Below are 20,479 nucleotides of genomic sequence, written 5' to 3'. Positions count from 1 at the left end.
ACTGATTCTGGTATTTGCCATGACTTGCTTACCAGGTTTATAAAAATAATTACAAAACAAAAACAGTATGTTTCAGTTTTTAGTCATTAGTCATTCTTTTTTTTTTGAGGCGGAGTTTCTCTCTTTTGCCCAGGCTGGAGTATAATGGCCTGATCTCAGCTCACTGCAACATTCACCTCTCAGGTTCAAGTGATTCTCCTGCCTCAGCCTCCTGAGTAGCTGGGATTACAGGCATGTGCCACCATGCCTGGCTAATTTTGTATTTTTAGTAGAGACGGGGTTTCTCTATATTGGTCAGGCTGGTCTCGAACTCCTGACCTCCGGTGATCTGCCTGCCTCAGCCTCCCAAAGTGCTGGGATTATAGCTGTGAGCCACTGCACCCGGCTATTAGTCATTCTTTAAAATTTAAATTGCTTCCCTTAATAACAACATAATGCTGTTATGTAGATCCTAGTAGATAAATTTCTGCCTGTATCTGTAGCATAAAAAATGTTAATGGATAAAACCAAAAACATTCTCAGCAATATGATACAGAAGGAGAGAACAATGGAACTGGTTTTAAGTGATAAAAGCTGCCGAAGCCTGGTTAGTGAAAAACGGCAAACTGTTTGATGCAAATAATAAATAGAAGGAGGAAACTGAAAGATTTAACCAGGGTGACATATTTCTTTACTGGCTTGAATTTTTTTTTTCACTAAGAATGTATCATATGTTACTTGTATTTAAAAATATTCTGACCAGGAGCAATGGCTCAGGCCTGTAATGCCTGCACTTTGGGAGGCCCAGGTTGGATTACCTGAGGCCAGGAGTTTGTGACCAGCCTGGCCAACATGGTAAAACCCCGTCTCTACTGAAAATGCAAAAAAAGTTAGCCGGGTGGGGTGGCAGGCAGCTGTAGTCCCAGCTACTCAGGAGGCTGAGGCAAGAGAATCGCTTCAGCCCGGGAGGCAGAGGTTGCAGTGAACTGAGATCTTGCCACTGCACTCTAACCTGGGCGACAGAGTGAGACTCTGTCTCAAAAAAAGAAAATAACTCTCAACTTATGAAGGAAATCATTGAGAAAATGATTCATTATTTAAATATTTACTTCTTATGGCCTGATAGAATGGCCCATCTTTCAGTGTAATGAGGTCCCTGTTGCTAAATAACCTCTGGGTCCTTTCCAGTTCTAAGCCTTTTTAAATGTACTTTGAATTTTTCCTGTGTATAGGTTATTTTGCAGCTAGATATGGAGAACCTTTTCACTGTTTTTCTCCCTGTCTGTCCTCTCCCAGCCTCCTGCCCCATGTTGGTGTCTTTCATGGACATTTAGAGCAACTCTGTGTGAACATATCTTCATATCTGTCCTGTCCTAATTCTGTAATAAGTCAACCACAAAGCTCTTTTCCTCCTTTAAGTCTCTGAAATCTGCATGACTAGAATTTCTCTCTTGTCAGGCCAGCAGTCTGAGAACGGGCATGAGGGAGGGTATATGCTCTCTAGGTTTGGAGAATAGATTATAACTTTAAAGTGAAAGCCCTTAACATCTTGGGGAAGATTTTCTGCTAAATTCTGCCCAATCATCTGACGTCAAGGTCTATGACCATGGAGGCTTGTGTGCCGAGTGGGGTCCGTGGCCCACTGGCCCCTGTCCCAGGGGTGGCCGCACGGGCCCAGGTGCGACCACTGTAGACATAGCCCCAGATTCTGAAAAAACGCTTTAGCAAAAAGACCTAATGAGTAGCTAGAACATAGATTTCAGTATCACCTGCCATTAAGGAATATTTGTTAAACATTTATTTGCCTGTCCCATTTCTTATTATTATCTTTTTTCATGGACAACTCTCATACCATAGACTTAATCCATTTCTGTTACATTCATGTTAGGGGAGGTCTTAGAGGTAATTTTGACCAAGTCTGGAAGTATCAGAATCCTAGTAAAAGGGATTAAGTGGGTAAAACAATCAGAAGTCAGTTTCAGAGAGCATGCCTCGCTCTCACTTCAACTTACCAACTGAAGCTGCAAAGTAGGAGAGACGTCAGCTCTATTTAATTAGATTTATGGAGACTATAGAACAAATCCAAGGTAGGGGCTAAGATGTGGATAAGAGAAGAAAATAGGAAAAAAGAGAATATTAAAGTTTTTTCATTTCTGCCCTCAAATTGGATTTAGGCTGACTGTGCTTACTTCTTAGGGCAGACAGTTCACATACTGTTCCAGCATAGAACACTACTAGAGAAGAAATATAGAGCAGTAGGTAAGTGTACGGAGCCAGACTCCCTGGTTATGGATCCCAGTTTTTTTCTTATTAATTGTGTGAGCTTGGGCAAATTACTTAGCCTCCCTCTGCCTCAGTTTCCTCATCTGTAACTAGGATAATCATAAAACCTACCTCATAGTGCATTAAGAAAATTAACATTTACAACACTTAGATGGTATCTGGCACATATCAAATACTCAATAAGTGTTTGTGCTATTATTTTCGTTGTTATTAACAGTGGAAGCATCCTTGTTCTGTAACACCTTTTGTCCTGGCACTCTAGTGATTTGCATTGAGGAGGCAAGGTAAAACAGTTGCATAATTTTGCTCTTGTTCCAAATCTTTCAATTCTGTTTCTAACAGTGAAATGATGCTAGCATATGAGATAGGCAGGAAAGTGGTGTTGATGTTTCCATAGAGATAATAGGGATACATGCTTGCTATTCTGTGACCAAGTTCTTAACACAGTGCAATAGACAAGTGGGGGAAGTGAGCATACCAATAAGCAAGGTCCTGCTGGAGATTTGAGAATCCATTATCCCTGGTTATTGCCTAAGCAGATGGAATATGATGAAACATCTGTTTTTGTAAAATTCTATCTGAAGTTATTCCGTTTTTCTTTTCTCCTCTCACATCTATTGATGGGTTCATCATTCACTTTTGTTCCATTTATTTTATTTTAACACACTGATTTTCATAAATCTGTTGTTTTCCCAGTAGAATTTTATAATTTATTTTGAAATATTTTCTAATTTCCCTTTCTTCCTTGACCCATGGATCATTTAGAAATATGTTGTTTAATTTCCAAATATGTGGGATTCTTCTTATATCTTATTGATTTCTAATTTAATTTCATTGTGACTAAAGATGTTCAGTCCTTTTAAATGTATTGTTTTATGGCTCGGCATATGGTCTCTTGGTGAATGTACCATGTGCACTTGCAAAGAGAATGTGGTTGTTGAATATACTGTTCTCTATATGTCATTTAGGTCAGAATGGCTGATAATGTTCAGATCTTCTTTGTCTTTACTGACTGGGGTGGGGGTTCAAGTTGTAACAATTACTGAGAGAGTCATGTTAAAATATTTAACTGTATCTATTTAGGACTTTAGTTCTCTCAGCTTTTGTTTCATTTATTTTGAAATTCTATTTTTAGGCACATAGTTATAGTTTCTTGATGAATTGACCTTTTTATCATTATGTCCCTCTTTACCTCTGGGAATATTCTTTTTTTTTTTTTTTTTTTTTTTTTGAGACAGGGTCTCACTGTGTCCTGAAGGCTGGAGTGCAGTGGCATGATCTTGGCTCACTGCAACTTCCACCCCCAGGTTCAAGCAATCCTCCCACCTCAGCCTCCCCAAGTAGCTGGGACTACAGGCACACACCACCACACCTGGCTAATTTTTGTATTTTTTGGTAGAGATGGGGTTTTACCATGTTGGCCAGGCTGGTCTTGAATTCCTGACTTCAGGTGATCCGCCTGCCTTGGCCTCCCAAAGTGCTGGGATTACAGGCGTGAGCTACCACACCCCGCCTTTCATTCTTGAGGGATTTTAACTATATACAGGATTCTAGGTTGGCAGGTTTTAATTTTCCCTTTTCTCACTTCAGAGCTACTATTCCACTGTCTTCTGGCTTCCATTGTTTCTGATATTAAGCATTTTTTCTGCCTCATTTTCATTTTCTTGCTGGAACTCCAGCTCTACATACGATAGACTTTTTGATTTTGTCTAATGAATCCCTAAGGCTTTGTTCTTTTTATTTTGTTTCATTTTGTTTTAATCATTTTCTCTTTGTTTTTCAGATTAGATAATTTTCTTTTTTTTTTCAAACGGAGTCTCACTCTGTCTCACCCAGGCTGGAGTGCAGTGGCACACGATCTTGGCTCACTGCAGCCTCCACCTCCTGGGTTCAAGCAATTCTCCTATCTTAGCCTCCCAAGTAGCTGGTACTACAAGTGTGTGCCACCACACCTGGCTAATTTTGTATTTTTACTAGAGATAGGGGTTCACCATGTTGGCCAGGCTGGTCTCAAACTCCTGACCTCAGGTGATCCACCCACCTCGACCTCCCAGAGTGCTGGGATTACAGACGTGAGCCACCATGCCTAGCCTGGATTGAATAATTTTTATCTCTCTTTCATTCTTTTTTTCTTTTGAGACAAGGTCTCACTCTGTTGCCCAGGCTGAAGTGCAGTGGCATGATCCTATCTCACCGCATCCTCAAACTCCTGGGCTCAAGCAATCCCACCTCAGCCTCCTGAGTAGGTAGGACTACAGGCACATACCTCTGCTCCTGGCTAATTTTATTTTTTATAGAGATGGGGTCTTACTATGTTGCCCAGGACGGTTCTCCCTTTAAATACTGACTCTTTACTTTGTCATCTCCAATTTTCTGTTGAGTGAATTTTTTTCAGTTACGTTTCAATTCTAGAATTTCTTCCTTTTTTTTTTTTTCTTGAGACAGAGTCTCTGTTGTCGAGGTTGGAGTACAGTGGCGTGATCACAGCTCACTGCAACCTCAGCCTCCTGGCCTCAAGTGATTCACCCACCTTCACCTCCTGAACAGCTGGAACTACAGATGCACACCACCATGCCCAGTTAGTTTTTTTGTGTTTTTTTGTAGAGACAGGGTTTCACCATGTTGCCCAAGCTGGTCTCAAGCACTGGGCTCAAGCAGTTCTCCTACCAGGGCCTCTCAAAGTGTTAGGATTATAGGCATGAGCCACTGTGCCCAGCCCAATTCTAGAATTTCTGTGTGGTTCTTTTTTATAGCGTCTATTATTTTTTTACAGAGATTTCCTATTTGTTCATTTATGACAAGCACATTTTCATTTATGCCCTTGAGCATAGTTATAACAGCTGCTCTAAAATCTTTATATGCTAAATGCATCATCTTGGAGTCAGTATGCAGCGCCTTTTCTCTTTTATTGTTGTCCTATTTTTCTTTTTTTGGTACTAGTAACTTTGGACATTGTGAATGATAAAATTATAGGCTCTGCATTCTTCTTTAGTCCTCTGAATAGTTTTGTTGTTGTTGTTGTTTTGTCCCAGTAGGCAGTTAACTTGGCTATACTCAAACGTTAAGTTTTGTGTCTTGCCTATGGTAGGTGGCAACTGCCATTCTTTTCGATTCTTTTAAACTTAGCTGGGCTCCTTAGTATCTGCCCCAGGTATGCTTAATTCAGGTGTCAGCTGGCAATTTGGGCAAGACTATACAAAGAATTTGGAACTCTGGTTCTCTGGGATTGGGGTTTTTGTTGGAATTTTAGCTGTTTTCAGCAGTAAGGCCTGCCTTAGGTGTGAAACCATAAAAAATCGGAATCTTACTAATGCCCTTCCTTTCTTTCAAGTGTCAACCCCCATCTACTTTCTTCCTGATTATGGCAGTTTTCCAATGCCTTCAGGTAGTTATAGGTTATCCAGAGTTTATAGTTGTCTGTGAGAGGTTCAGAAAAATGGAAACTACTAAGTCATTACCGAAATTAGAATTCTCTTTCGTACCTTTATTTTTTAAGATGAAAGGATAGCATTTTTAAAGTAGTGTGTCATGATCACCATGTTCCTATCAATATTAGTGATCATTTCAGTCAATGGAATAAATAATTCAGAAGGAATTGCTAAGCATGAAGATAGAAACTGCTTAGGCCAGGCAGGGTGGCTCATGCCTGTAATCCCAGCACTTTGGGAGGCCGAGGCAGGTGGATCACAAGGTCAGGAATTCAAGACCAGCCTAGCCAACATAGTGAAACTCCGTCTCTACTAAAAATACAAAAATAATTAGCTGGCCGTGGTGGTGGGAGCTTGTCATCCCAGCCACTCAGGAGGCGGAGGCAAGGAGAAACCCTTGAACCTGAGATGCAGAGGTTTCAGTGAGCCGAGCTCCCGCCACTGCACTCCAGCCCGGGTGACAGTGCGAGACTCTGTCTCAAAAAACAAAACAAAACAAAAATTAACTGCTTAATGGCTGGGCGTGGTGGCTCACCCCTGTAATCTCAGCACTTTGGGAGGCCGATGACGGTGGATCACCTTAGGCCAAGAGTTTGAGACCAGCCTGGCCAACATGGTGAGACCCCTTTTCTACTAAAAATGCAAAAATTAGCTGGGCACAGTGGCATGCGCCTGTAATCCCAGCTACTCAGGAGGCTGAGGCAGGAGAATTGCTTGAACCTGGAAGGCGGAGGTTGCAGTGAGTTGAGATCATGCCTCTGCACTCCCGCCTGGGCAGCAGAGCGAGACTCTGTGAAAAAAAAAAAAAAAAAAGAAAAGAAATTAACTGCTCAAATATTTAGAGGAGAAGCACTGTTTTCCTTATATTTCTTCCACTTGAGGAATAGCACAGCTTTGTGTGACATGCTAATTTCTTCTCCAAGAGCTAAAGATGTAATTCTTGCTAAGTGCATGAATCATCTTATTGATAAATGGCACGTTTTTGGTCACTATTAACATGATGTTGAAAATGTGTGGTACGAAATAATTTTGAGTTCAGAGTCATTTTTAAAGTAAACTTAAAATTTTAAATATGTGAAGCTGGCACAAGTATTTGAATAGTCACCATTTCTATTGTATAATCTGTTTATTTAGAAATTTTTCATTTTGGAATATTCACTCAAAAGAGCATATAAGGCCAGGTGCGGTGGCTCACACCTGTAATCTCAGCCCTTTGGGAGGCTGAGGCGGGTGGATCACCTGAGGTCAGGAGTTCGAGACCAGCCTGGTCAACATAGTGAAAACCCCATCTCTACTAAAAATACAAAAATTAGGTGGGTATTGTGGCACACACCTGTAGTCGCAGCTACTTGGGAGGTTGAGGCAGGAGAATCGCTTGAACCCAGGAGGCAGAGGTTGCAGTGAGCCGAGATCATGCGACTGTACCCCAGCCTGGGTGACAGAGTCAGACTCTGTCTCAAAAAAAAAAAAAAAAAAAAAAAAACAGCCAGCCACGGTGGCTCATACCTGTAATCCCAGCACTTTGGGAGGCTAAGGCAGGTGGGTCACCTGAGGTTAGGAGTTTGAGACAAGCCTGGCCACATGGTGAAACCCTGCCTCTACTAAAAATACACAAATTAGCCAGGCATGGTGGTGTGTGCCTGTAGTCCCAGCTACTCAGGAGGCTGAGTCAGAATTACTTGAACCTGGGAAATGGAGGTTGCAGTGAACTGAGATTGTGCCAATGCACTCCAGCCTGGGGGACAGAGCGAGACTCTGTCTCAAAAAAAAAAAAAAAAAAAGAGAAAAGCATATAAAATGTAAAGATACAATAAAGAGAATAATAAAATGGAAACTATTGATTCATCTTTTACTAATTATTGACCCTAGTCAATTATTTATTTTTTTCCTTTACATCTGTTCTATCTTCTCTCTCTCTGTCTTTAAATTTGAAGCTCACAGGCATTGTCGAACATTGATAATTAGGGCAAACGAGATTGCAGGTCTATGATAACGTACAGTCTGTCCTGGCAATAATAACAAACATTGCCATTCATTCATTTTTTTATTTATTTAGAGATGGAGTCTCACTCTGTTACCTAGGCTGGAGTGCAGTCACGTGATCTCGGCTCACTGCATCCTCCGCCTTCCCAGTTCAAGTGATTCTTCTGCCTCAGCCTCCCAAGTAGCTGGGATTACAGACATGCACCACCACGCCCAGCTAATTTTGTATTTTTAGTAGAGATAGGATTTCACCATGTTGGTCAGGCTGGTCTCGAACTCCTGACCTCACGTGATCCGCCTGCCTTGGCCTCCCAAAGTCCTGCATTACAGATGTGAGCCACTGCACCCAGCCACCTATAATTTAGTAGGGAAGTTCTAAATTCCTCAGATATCTGCTAACTGTAGTTCAGATAGCTGTTTAAGTGCCAACAAGTTGGAAATTTCAGTGAAGTCATCCTTTAAAAAAATGTAACTTGGGACCTTGGTAAGACTTTCCACAGCTTTTTGAATGCTCATTTTTACATTTTTATTCTAAATTATAAACATAAGTGTGATATTTGGGCTGTTTCTTTTGCAGAAAGAATTAGGATTTTTCCTTTGAAACGCAAATTGCAGCAGAGTTGAATCAATATAAAAGGTTGAAATTAGTAGGAGAGAAAGAGCAAAAAGCACTAAATAACTCCAACTTGAGAACATACAGTTTCTTTTTAATAGTTCTGGGCAATTTGAAGTAAATCTACAGATGGCCTCAGGCGGCAAATGTGTGAATTGTGGTGGAGGCAGAAAGCATATAGCCATGAAATACCTCAAGGCAGGATACTAATTTTACAGAACTGAAACTCCTTTAATTTCCATGATTAACGCCAATAAAAGACAATCTTTACTTATTTTTTCAACTAGATATGAAGAAGCTGAAGTCCGGAAAAAACTTGAGGAAAAAGACAGGCAGGAGGAAGCACAGCGGCTACAACAAAAAAGGCAGGAAACAGGAAGAGAGGATGGTGGCACATTGGCTAAAGGTTCTTTGGAGAATGTATTGGATTCCAAAGACAAAACCCAAAAGGTATTTCAAATTTAATGTGTGAGTTAAAAGACCGTTTCTGCTTGTTAGATGACTTGCTTAAAAAGAGTTGAGATACCACTATAAAGTTCTTTTAGGCAACAAGGATGAAATTTAATGTTTTTTTTTTTGTTTTTTGTTTTTTGTTTTGTGAGATGGAGTCTCGCTCTGTCGCCCAGGCTGGAATGCAGTGGCGCAATCTCGGCTCACTGCAAGCTCCGCCTCCCGGGTTCACGTCATTCTCCTGCCTCAGCCTCTCCGAGTAGCTGGGACTACAGGTGCCCGCCACCGCGCCCGGCTAATTTTTTGTGTTTTTTAGTAGAGACGGGGTTTCACCGTGGTCTCGATCTCCTGACCTCGTGATCCGCCCGCCTCGGCCTCCCAAAGTGCTGGGATTACAAGCGTGAGCCACCGCGCCCAGCCGAAATTTAATGTTTTAATTAGAAATTTATTTAAGGCTAGGCATGGTGGCTCACGCCTGTAATCCCAGCACTTTGGGAGGCCAAGGTGGGCAGATCACTTGAGGCCAGGAGCTCGAAACCAGCCTGGCCAACGTAGTGAAACCCCCCGACTCTACTAAAAATACAAAAGTTAGCTGGATGTGGTGGCACACGCCTGTAGTCCCAGCTACTCAAGAGGCTGAAGTGGGAGAATTGCTTGAACCCAGGAGGCAGAGGCTACAGTGAGCTGAGATCGTACCACTCCACTCCAGCCTGGGCAACAGAGCAACACTCTCAAAAAAAAAAGAAAAGAATTTGAATTAAATATTCTAGCCTCAGTTGACTTCAGATTTTTCTATGAATTTCTGTGGCAATATTTTCTATGCATTAATTCGTTTTTTAGCAGACATTATAAACTTAATTAGAGCAATAGAAAAATCATTTGAGCTGAGCTGTGATTTATTATATCTGCATTCTGGTCCTATGTCAAAACTTTTTTAACCACTCTGGGACTCAGTTTTCTTGTTGCCCAAATTATAGTCTTGAAATAGACAATTTTTAAGTTGCTTCTTTCTAATCATGTAATTTACATTAAAAGGTTTAGGATACTACTTTGTTTGGTACCAAGCCTTTTATCTGTTTCTGAGGTCTCATTCTTTTTCCTTTGCTTTCTCCTTCTTTTTCTCCCCCAGTTTTCCCTTTTTTTTTTTTTTTTTGAGACAGAGTCTCATTCTTGTCGCCCAGGCTGGAATGCAATGGCGTGATCTCGGCTCATTGCAACCTCCGCCTCCCAGGTTCAAGTGATTGTCCTGCCTCAGCTTCCCAAGCAGCTGGGATTACAGGCACCCGCCACCACACCTGGCTAATTTTTGTATTTTTAGTAGAGATGGGTTTTCACCATGTTGGCCAGGCTGGTCTCGAACTCCTGACCTCCAGTGATCTGCCTGCCTCAGCCTTCCAAAGTGCTGGAATTACAGGCATGAGCCACTGCGCCTGGCTGTTCTTTTTTTTTTTTTTTTTTTTGAGACGGAGTTTCACTCTATCTCTCAGGCTGGAATGCAGTGGGGCGATCTCAGCTCACTGCAACCTCTGCTTCCCGAGTTCAACTAATTCTCCTAGGCTTCAGCCTTCCGAGTAGCTGGGATTACAGGCACCCACCACCATGCCCAGCTAATTTTCGTATTTTTAGTAGAGATGGAGTTTCACCACATTGGCCAGGCTGTTCTTGAACTCCTGACCTCAAGCGATCTACCCACCTTGGCCTCCCAAAGTGTTGGGATTACAGGAGTGAGCCACCATGCCTGGCTTCTCTCCCATTTTTTCACATCTATTTAGTGACTACTTGTGGTCTTTTCAGCTACATCATCTCTTTGCTAAAAGCCATCAGTGACTTAGTCTGTAGCTGCCAGCTATCACTGTACCTCCCTTCCTTTACCTCCTCAGAAACTATTCTTCCTAAAATATAAGTTAAAATCCATGGGAAAATTTCTGCTTTGATTTTTTTCTTAGGCATTTTGTAGCTTTCAGTTATCATTCCGTGTGGATCATCATCCCTTTCATTAAAAAGTCGTTGTTGGCTGGGTGTAGTGGCTCACACCTGTAATCCCAGCACTTTGGGAGGCCAAGGTGGGCAGGTCCTTTGAGTCCAGGAATTTGAGACCAGCCTGGGCAACATGGAAAAACCCCGTCTCTACAAACTTTTTTTTTTTTTTTTTGAGATGGAGTTTCACGCTTGTTGCCCAGGCTGGAGTGCAGTGGCGTGATCTCAGCTCACTGCAACCTCCACCTCCTGGGTTGAAGCAATTCTCCTCCCTCAGCCTTCCAAGTAACTGGAATTATAGGCATGCACCACCATGCCCGGCTAATTTTATATTTTTAGTAGAGACAAAGTTTCTCCATGTTGATCAGGCTGGTCTTGAACTTCCAACCTCAGGTGACCCGCCCACCTTGGCCTCCCAAAGTGCTGGGATTAGAGGCGTGAGCCACCATGCCTGGCCTCTACAAACATTTTTTTAAAAATTAGCCAGTCATGATAGTGCACACCTGTAGTCCCAGCTACTCAGGAGGCCGAGGTGGGAGGATCACTTGAGCCCAGGAAGTCCGGGCTGCGGTGATCATGCAACTGCACTCCAGCTTGAGTGTTAAGAGTGAGACCCTATGTCAAAAAAAAAAAAAAAAAGGTCTAACTGGGTCCTTTGTTTCCCCATCTATAAAATGAGTTAGTACCATACAGGATTATCCCATGTTGTCTTGGTTAAAAAATATAAACTACATAGGCCGGGCACAGTGGCTCACGCCTATAATCCCAGCACTTTGGGAGGCTGAGGCAGGCAGATCACAAGGTCAAGAGATCAAGACTAGCCTGGCCAACATAGCAAAACCCCATCTCTACTAAAAATACAAAAATTAGCTGGGCGTAGTAGCACACGCCTGTAATCCCAGCTACTCGGGAGACTGAGGCAGGAGAATTGCTTGAACCTGAGAGGCAGAGGTTGCAGTGTGCCAAGATCGCGCCATTGCAATCCAGCCTGGCAATAGAGCGAGACTCCGTCTCAAAAAAAAAAAAAAATGTAAACTACATAAGCAATACTTTGTATTAGTTCATTTTGCTTTAATTATGTGGTGGAGGACACTGAATGGGATAGCCAGAATTTTAGTTTGCTTGTAAGAAGTACTTTCTAATCAAATTAAATACAAAATTTCTGTAGCAGTTTGTGCTGTTAAATTATATTTGGTCTTTAATTGAAGTAAATTTTGAGGAAATGTTCTATGATTCTGAAAGGTTGCTAGTTATTTTAGCTGTTGTCTACTGCCAAAGAAACCTTTTAATATCATTATAAAAGGCCAGTACTCTGCACACTTCGTTTCCTAGAGTTTCCATTTAAGAGAAGTAAATGAAGTATTAAAGTTGAATTTTTTGTGTCTATGAAAGTTGAAACTTTTTTTTTCCCTATGCAATAGAGCAATGGTGAAAAGAATGAAAAATGTGAGACCAAAGAGAAAGGTAAGTGTGTACAGAAAGAGGAAGTTGTTTTAGGTTCTGAGATCTTTTAATCAGAATAAGCATCAGGTTTTATACAATGAGATTCTTAGCATTGTTGTCTAATCTCTATATAAGCTTTATCATTTTTCCTAGTCTGTACAATTATATTGAAAATGTCTGAGGTTATTTTTATGTATTTATCATGGGGGATATTTTATGAATAATTTTAACCTTACAAGTTAAACTGGTAATATGCAGTTGAAAAATGTCAAAACCAAAGCTTGTACTTGTTTTCTTTTCAAGATCCAGTTTAGCAATAATGGTTAAGAACATGGACTCTCAGAAGTCAAACTGCCTGAGTTTGAATACTGGTTCCTTCTCTCCCTTTCTGCCTGGTTTTCAGAATGTTGCTTAGACATTCTACCTTTGTTTCCCTGTCTGTAAAGTGAAGATAATAATAGTACTTATTTCATAGGGTTGTTGTCAGGGTTGAATGAGCTAATATATGTAAATTCTTAGAATACATGGGAAACTTTAAGTAGGACTTGTTATCATTTATGACTAGGTTGTAGATTTAATTTTTTCTCCCCACATCCATCCTGTGGTCAAAGACTAAATTATTTAAGAGTCATTTACTTCCCCCATAAAAAAAAAATCCAGGCCAGGCACAGTGGCTCATGCCTGTAATCCCAGCACTTTGGGAGGCTCAGGCAGGAGGATCGCTTGAGCCCAGGAGTTCAAGACCAGCCTAGGTAACATGGTGAAACCCCTGTCTCTACAAAAAAATACAAAAATTAGCTGGGTATGGTGGTGGACGCCTGTAGTCCCATCTACTCAGGAGGTTGAGGTGGGAGAATTGCTTGAGCCCGGGAGGTTGAGGCCACAGTGAGCCATGATCACACCACTGTACTGCAGCCTATGACAGTGAGACCCTGTCTCAAATCCAAACCAGTAATATGGAAATTATCCATAGGTGTTGTTGATGCTCTAGTGACAAATATGTGACCTAAACAAGACTTTGGAAATTCTCTTCATCTACTAGAGACATTTTCCTCTCTCAGAAAAGGTTTACCTTGTCTACAGCCATACCACCAATGCACCCGATCTCCGGAGCTAAGCAGGGTCAGGCCTAGTTAGTACTTGGATCAGAGAAAAGGTTGAACTTAAACATAATTATAGGTAACAGTAAAATAAATTCTCTACTTAAAATATTGCCATACAACAATTATAAAAATAAACTGAGTGTGCTATAAGTACTTCCCTAAAAGCTATTACTGATTCATTCCAAGATTAGTTTTTATGCATTTGTTCCTTTGTATGTCATCCTGCTTAAATGTTGTCCTTCTCAGTGGTTTGTTATCCACTTTTTTGGTCTGTTTTGTTAGCATACACTTGATGGCTAGAGATGGAAGGAGGACGATTATTAGCAGCTATAGGTCTTTTAGCATAGGAGCTACTGAGACTACTTTTCTCACAGCTCACTGCTGAAACAGCTTTTTATATAATCTCAACTCTCTTGTAGTGCCTTTTAATCTTTCACTTCAGTAGAGCTAAGGAAACATAGTAACATAGGGAATATTTATTTTGACAGATTGCTGCCCTCCCCCAAAAGTAAATAAATATTGCATTAGCTTTACTTAGTTTCCTTTTTCTTAGCCTTCTTAGAAAATAAAATAATCTTTTTTCCTTCTGGCTGGGAGCTAACAAATGAACAACATCAACTAGAATGAGAATTGGCAAATTTTTCTTAAAGGGATAGATAGATGGTAAACATTTTAGGCTCGGGGAACCTTATGGGCTTGGAGAGCCCTGTGGTCTCTGACACAACTATAGATCTCTGCTGTTGCAGTATGAGAAAATGTGTAAACAAACTAGTGTGGCAGTGATCCAGTAAAAACAGATGGCCATAGTTTTTCAACCTCTGATGTAGAATAGCAAGCTTTTGACTTGTTATTCTAAGAATACTTGGATATCTAAGTTTTTCAAATAGCTACTGTAAGACTGCCATCAGAGACCTTTTGAATTTAGAACTTTTCCAGAATTTTAGAACCATAGATGTTTCTTTCTTCCAGTTAGCATTTTTCTAATGTCTTAATTTTTGAAAACATACTATTTTCCTAAGACACATATATTAATGTTCTTTATTTTATATTGGTAACAGAGTCAATACCAGGTGTAGCTGTAAACTCAACAGAAAGTTTTGATTTTTAAGTCTTTGTAAACAGAGCATTGAACTGGTTTCTTGATAAATGTTAAAAACACAAGGCCAGGTATGTGGTGGCTCATGTCTGTAATCCCAACACTTTGGGAGGCCGAGGTGGGCAGATCACTTGAGGTCAGGAGTTCCAGACCAGCCTAGTCAACATGGTGAAACCCCATCTCTACTAAAAATACAAAAATTAGCCAGGCATGGTAACAGCCTGTGTTCTCAGCTACTTGGGAGGCTGAGACAGGAGAATCACTTGAACTTGGGAGGTGGAGGTTGCAGTGAGCTGAGATCGTGCCACTGCACTCCAGCCTGGGTTACAGAACGAGACCCTGTCTCAAGAAAAAAACAAGTTATATTTAATGTTAGTTTCCAAGATAATAAATGGTATGATGGAGTAGTAAATATGTGGCATCCATATATATTCAGTATACTTTGCTCTTCTAGAAAAAGCTGTTTGTCCTATGTTTTGTGATGTCAGCACATCTTGTGCCGTTTCTTGTCACTTATACTGTCTCTCTCAATTCCAAGGAGCAATCACAGCAAAGGAACTATACACAATGATGACGGATAAAAACATCAGCTTGATTATAATGGATGCTCGAAGAATGCAGGATTATCAGGATTCCTGTATTTTACATTCTCTCAGTGTTCCTGAAGAAGCCATCAGTCCAGGGTGGGTTATTGTGTAGTAAAGTAGTAAACTGTGTAGTAAGTAGTAAACTGTGGCCTTAGTAAATGTTACTACTTAGCATCCAAGCTAAATATGATAGTCTTTTCCTCGTAACCTTTTAAATCTTTGTCTCTTTTTGTGTGTGTGGGTGGTGGGGGAGGGGAGGGGGAGGTACATTTTAGGAGCAGAGGTTTAATAGGCAAAAGAAAGAGAAAGAAGAACAGCTCTCTCACTTTTGAGAGTGAGGGGTGCCCAAGTGGGATTTCCCTAAATCTTTGCTTCTTAAAGACACCCTTGACCCTTTTTGAAGGTTGAAGTTATGGATTTGCTAAGTTTTGATTTGGCTGTTTTCTCCTATTTGTGGTATTTAGAATCTTATCAAAAAAGAAATGAAGTTGCCTTTTCCCTCTCTCCCCAGGTGTTTGTTAACTGATTTTTCCTATTATTTTCTGTTTATAAGCATGTGAATCGTATGTGCCAAATTGATTAAAATTGTGAACTAATTGAATTGTTTTACATACTGAAATTCCCTATATTTTCTGTGATACACGCTATACAAATACTTTGTGTGTGTGCGCTTTAAAGTATAGTCTCTGATGCCAGACTCTATTCAAATAACTGTCACTTACTAGTTGCATTATTACTAGGTAGTGACCTAACATTTCTAAGCTCATGTTTCCATCTGTAAAATGGGGATAATAGTGGAACATATCTTACAGATGTTTCAGGAGATTTAAATGAGAAACATTGTATACACACACACACTTTAGCACAGGTCCTGGCACAAGTAAGGACTTAATTTAAAATTTTTTCTTTCTCTTTTGGTAAGTAGGCCTTTAACCTATGAAATAATTTAAAGTGACTTGCATGGGTATATTGTGTATTGGAAATCATGGCATAGTGGCAGAGCTAAACCTCCAGATAAAGGGCTATTTTCACTATTTTGAGCATTCTTATATAGATCCTATTACCTCTCTTGGTCTTGGTCTAAAATTATATATTTTTTAAATTAGGTAATAAAATCTGTATAGTTCTTGGCATACTGCAGATGCTTGATAAATGTTTGACCTGAAGCGTGGAGTGCTTTGTAAATAAGCTTTTTAAAAATTAGAGCTCTTAGGCTGGGCGCAGTGGCTCACACCTGTAATCCCAGCACTTGGGGAAGCCGAGGCAGGCGGATCACTTGAGGTCCGGAGTTCCAGACCAGCCTGGCCAACATGGTGAAACCCCATCTTTACTAAAAATACTTCAGCCAGGTGAGGTGGCGCATGCCTATTATCCCAGCTACTCGGGAGGCTGAGGCTGGAGAGTGGCATGAACCCAGGAGGCGGAGGTTGCAGTGAGCTGAGATCATGCCACTGCACTCCAGCCTGGGCTACAGAGGGAGACTCCGTCTCAAAAAAAAAAATTAGAGCTCTTTGAGGAAGATGCTGTCGAAGGTAGTGCTGAGCTGTGGTCAGCCCGCTCCTGCCCCTGCTGTACTACTGTTGCTCTCGCGGAGGAACCGGTCGGTCAGGAAGCCGCACAGCAGCCGTGGCTTTTAAAGATACTGGAAAGGGCCGGGCACGGTGGCTCACGCTTGTAATCCCAGCACTTTGGGAGGCCGAGGCGGGCGGATCACGAGGTCAGGAGATCGAGACCACGGTGAAACCCCATCTCTACTAAAAATACAAAAAAAAAATTAGCCGGGCGTGGTGGCGGGCGCCTGTAGTCCCAGCTACTCGGAGAGGCTGGAGTAGGAGAACGGCGTGAACCCGGGAGGCGGAGCTTGCCGTGAGCCGAGATTGCGCCACTGCACTCCAGCCTGGGCGACAGAGCGAGACTCCGTCTCAAAAAAAAAAAAAAAAAAAGATACTGGAAAAACACCCGTGGAGCCGGAGATAGCGATTCACTGAATTCGAATCACTCTGTATGAGCCACAGCGTAAAATCCCTGGAGAAGGTGTGTGCTGACTTGATCAGAGGAGCAAAGAAAAAAAATCTCAAAGTGAAAGGACCAGTTCAGATGCCTACTAAGACTTCGAGAATCACTACAAGAAAACCTCCTTTTGGTGACGGTTCTAAGACATGGGATCATTTCCAGATGAGAATCCACAAACAACTCATTGACTTGCACATCCTTTCCGAAATTGTTAAGAAGATTACTTCCATCAGTATTGAGCCAGGAGTTGAGGTGGAAATCACCATTGGAGATGCTTAAGTCAACTATTTTAATAAATTGATTACTGGTTGTTAAAAAAATATGTATTAGAGTGCTCAGTCTAATTAAACATGTGAATATATTCCCAGGATTTGAACAGACGAAGTTATAATTAGTCTTGGGTAGTCTAATCTGTATTAATAGAGAGCTGGTGGTCTTTATTACTGAGTTTACATGGAAGTTTCCCAAAATGTGAGATTTGGACTCCTATGAAACTCAAGATGATTTTAGGTTGAAGATGAAAGAACAATGAAATGCATCTGAGAAAATTCTCTTTTAATTTATGTTACAGTCCTTTTGAGTTAGTTTAAAGGAGTTTCAGTTTGGTGCTAGTATATCTTTTAAATACTTGCTAATCTCTCAACTGAAGGGAACAGGTCTCAGAGCTTTCTGTAGCTAACAGTACCTACAACTAGCTGATAGTGATTACTGTATTTTTTCATTATCTATTTTTATTTATTTATTTTTGAGACAGGGTCTCACTCTGTGCCTGGGTTGGAGTGCAGTGGCGTGATTACAGCTCACCACAGCCTTGACCTCCTGGGCTTAGGTGATCCTCTCACCTCAGCCTCCTGGGTAGCTGGGACTGCAGGCACATGCCACCATGCCCAGCTGAGTTTTGTATTTTTTTGTAGAAATGGGGTTTTGCCACATTGCCCCAGACAGGTCTCAAACTCCTGGGCTCAAACGATCCTCCCACCGTAGCCTCCCAGAGTGCTGGGATTATAGATGTGAGCCATTGCACCCGGCCTATCTGTTCTTAAAATTTTAAGCTTTTTATTTTATTGTATTTATTTTAATTTGTTTAATTTTTATTTTATTTATTTTTATTTATTTACTTATTTTTGAGACAGAGTCTTGCTCTGTCACCCAGGCTGGAGTGCAATGGTGCGATCTCAGCCAACTGCAGCCTCCACCTCCCGGGTTCAAGAGATTTCTTCTGCCTCAGCCCCGAGTAGCTGGGATTACAGGCACGTGCCACCTTGCCCAGCTAATTTTTTAATTTTTAGTAGACACTGGGTTTCACCATGTTGGCCGGGCTGGTCTCGAACTCCTGACCTCAAATGATCCACCTGCCTTGGCCTCCGTAAGTGCTGGGATTACAGGTGTGAGCCACTGTGCCCAGCCTTTTTTTTTTTTTTTTTTTTTTTTTTTTTTTTTGAGACAGGGTCTTGCTGTGTTGCTCAGGCTGGAGTCCAGTTGTACAGTCTTGGCTCACTGTAACCTCTGCCTCCTCGGTTCAATTGATCCTCATGTCTCATGTCTCAGCCTCCCAAGTGGCTGGGATTACAGGTGTGCGCCACCACACCTGGCTAATTTTTGTATTTTTAGTAGAGACAGGGTTTCACTGTGTCGGCCAGGCTGGTCTTGAACTCCTGGCCTCAAGTGATCCACCGGCATTGGCTTCCCAAAGTGCTGGGATTACAGGTGTGAGCCACAGTGCCCAGCCTATTTCTTTTTTAAACTTTTATTTTAGGTTTGGTGGTACATGTGAAGGTTTGTTACATAGGTAAACGTGTCACGGGGGTTTGTTGTACATACATATTTTATCACCAGGGTATTAAGCTCAGTACCCAATAGTTACCTTTTCTGCTCTTCTCCCTCCTCTTACACTCCCCCCTCAAGTAGACCCCAGTGTCTGTTGTTTCTTTTTTTGTGTTCATAAGTTCTTACCATTTAGCTCCCATATTCTTAAGTTTTAATACATTATAGTATTATATACCGAAGTACTCCTGTCCTAAGTGTCTAGCCCAATGAATTTTCATTAACTGAATGTACCCACTTAATTAGCATCCAGACCAAGAAACATAACGTTATCATCCCTCCTGAACCCGATATGCCCCCTGTAAGTTACTACCCGTATCCCACTGCCCAAGGAAACCACCAACTTCTAACAGAATATATTCTTTTTGTCTGCTTTTGTACTTTATATAAATGAAATTTACAATATGTAATCTTTTATATCTGTCTTCTGTACTCAACCTATGTTTGTGACAGTCATCTCTGTTATTGTGTGTAGTTGTAGTTTGTTCATTCTCATTGCCATAAGATGTTCTGTTGTGTGAATATACCACAATTTACTTAAATATTTTATTTACCTTCAGACATACCTTTTACTTATTGGATATGATGCTGTTTTTTCATGTATTTTGGGCTATACAATTTCCTATTAAATTTATTTAAAAATTATTTTTAATTAAATTAATTAAATTTAATAAAAGACAAGTAGAGCAGAGTTGGAGCAAATTGTGAAGATGGTACATAAAAGACAGAAGTTTGAGAAATGTTGGCTGATACTGTCGTTTCCCAAAGTGTTTTCTGTAGAATAGTAATCCTGAAAACAGTATTTAGGTAAATACATGCCTAGGTTTGGAAATAGTCTTTAAGAATAACACATTTTACTTTTTTTCCTTCTTTATTGACCAAGCATCCTTCTCATCTGTGTACATCGGGAGAAGATATTATTAGACAATATATTTCTTCTACTTGTTTACTTCCTAGAAGATACAGTAACCAACATTATTATATAGGAACTGGATTTTAAAATTAAAATGATCTTACCTGGTTTTACTTGTGGATAAAAGTTGTACCAGTCCGGCCCAGCTTGCCAGTATCGTCAGTTAAATATTGAAATGTCACTATATACTAAGTGCTTTGCTAAGAATAATATGGAGCTCCTTACCCAGAGGTGTAAATCTGTATTATTCACTCATTCAATTATTAAATCAATTTTTTTTTTTTTTGAGACAGAGTCTCGCTCTCTTGCCCAGGCTGGAGTGCAGTGGCGTGATCTCGGCTCACTGCAACCTCCATCTCCTGGGTTCAAGCTATTCTCCTGCCTCAGCCTCCTGAGTAGCTGAGACTCCAGTCATGCACCACCACTTCCAGCTAATTTTTGTATTTTTAGTTAGAGACAGGTTTTCGCCATGTTGGCCAGGCTGGTCTCAAACTCCTGACCTCAGGAGATTAGCCAGCGTTGGCCTCCCAAAGGGCTGGGATTACAGGTGTGAGCCACCGCGTCCAGCTGATTAAACCAATATTCACTGAACACTTTCTCTGGGCTGGGTTACTATGTTCTAAGTGCTGGGCTAAGCCATTGAACAAACAAAAAATTGTCTTTGGAGCTTTTAACAGAGAGGTGAGATAGATAAGATGTACAATAAAAGCTTGAAATGTTTAGTTTGTCTTACGTTGAGTGCCTTGGAAATGGGAATGTCATGTGTGCGTGTGCATGTGTGTGTGTT

The 20,479-nt window shown here is 41.0% G+C and overlaps 1 protein-coding gene and 1 pseudogene across 3 annotated transcripts in view; both read left to right on the top strand.

Moving 5' to 3' along the window:
* The window catches only part of USP8 (ubiquitin specific peptidase 8), a 75,716-nt gene that overhangs the window by 25,650 nt on the left and 29,587 nt on the right, over positions 1-20,479 (top strand). For all 3 annotated transcript variants that reach the window (XM_030814104.1, XM_003266915.4, XM_030814103.1), the window contains 3 exons: positions 8,574-8,736; positions 12,135-12,177; positions 14,894-15,038. In XM_030814104.1, the coding sequence (XP_030669964.1) occupies positions 8,574-8,736; positions 12,135-12,177; positions 14,894-15,038 (351 nt within the window). The remainder of the gene's footprint in view (positions 1-8,573; positions 8,737-12,134; positions 12,178-14,893; positions 15,039-20,479) is intronic.
* LOC105739857 lies at positions 16,463-17,331 on the top strand (annotated as a pseudogene).

Source organism: Nomascus leucogenys, chromosome 6, assembly GCF_006542625.1.
Source record: "Nomascus leucogenys isolate Asia chromosome 6, Asia_NLE_v1, whole genome shotgun sequence".
NCBI lineage: Eukaryota > Metazoa > Chordata > Mammalia > Primates > Hylobatidae > Nomascus > Nomascus leucogenys.
This window is presented reverse-complemented; position numbering and strand designations above follow the sequence as displayed.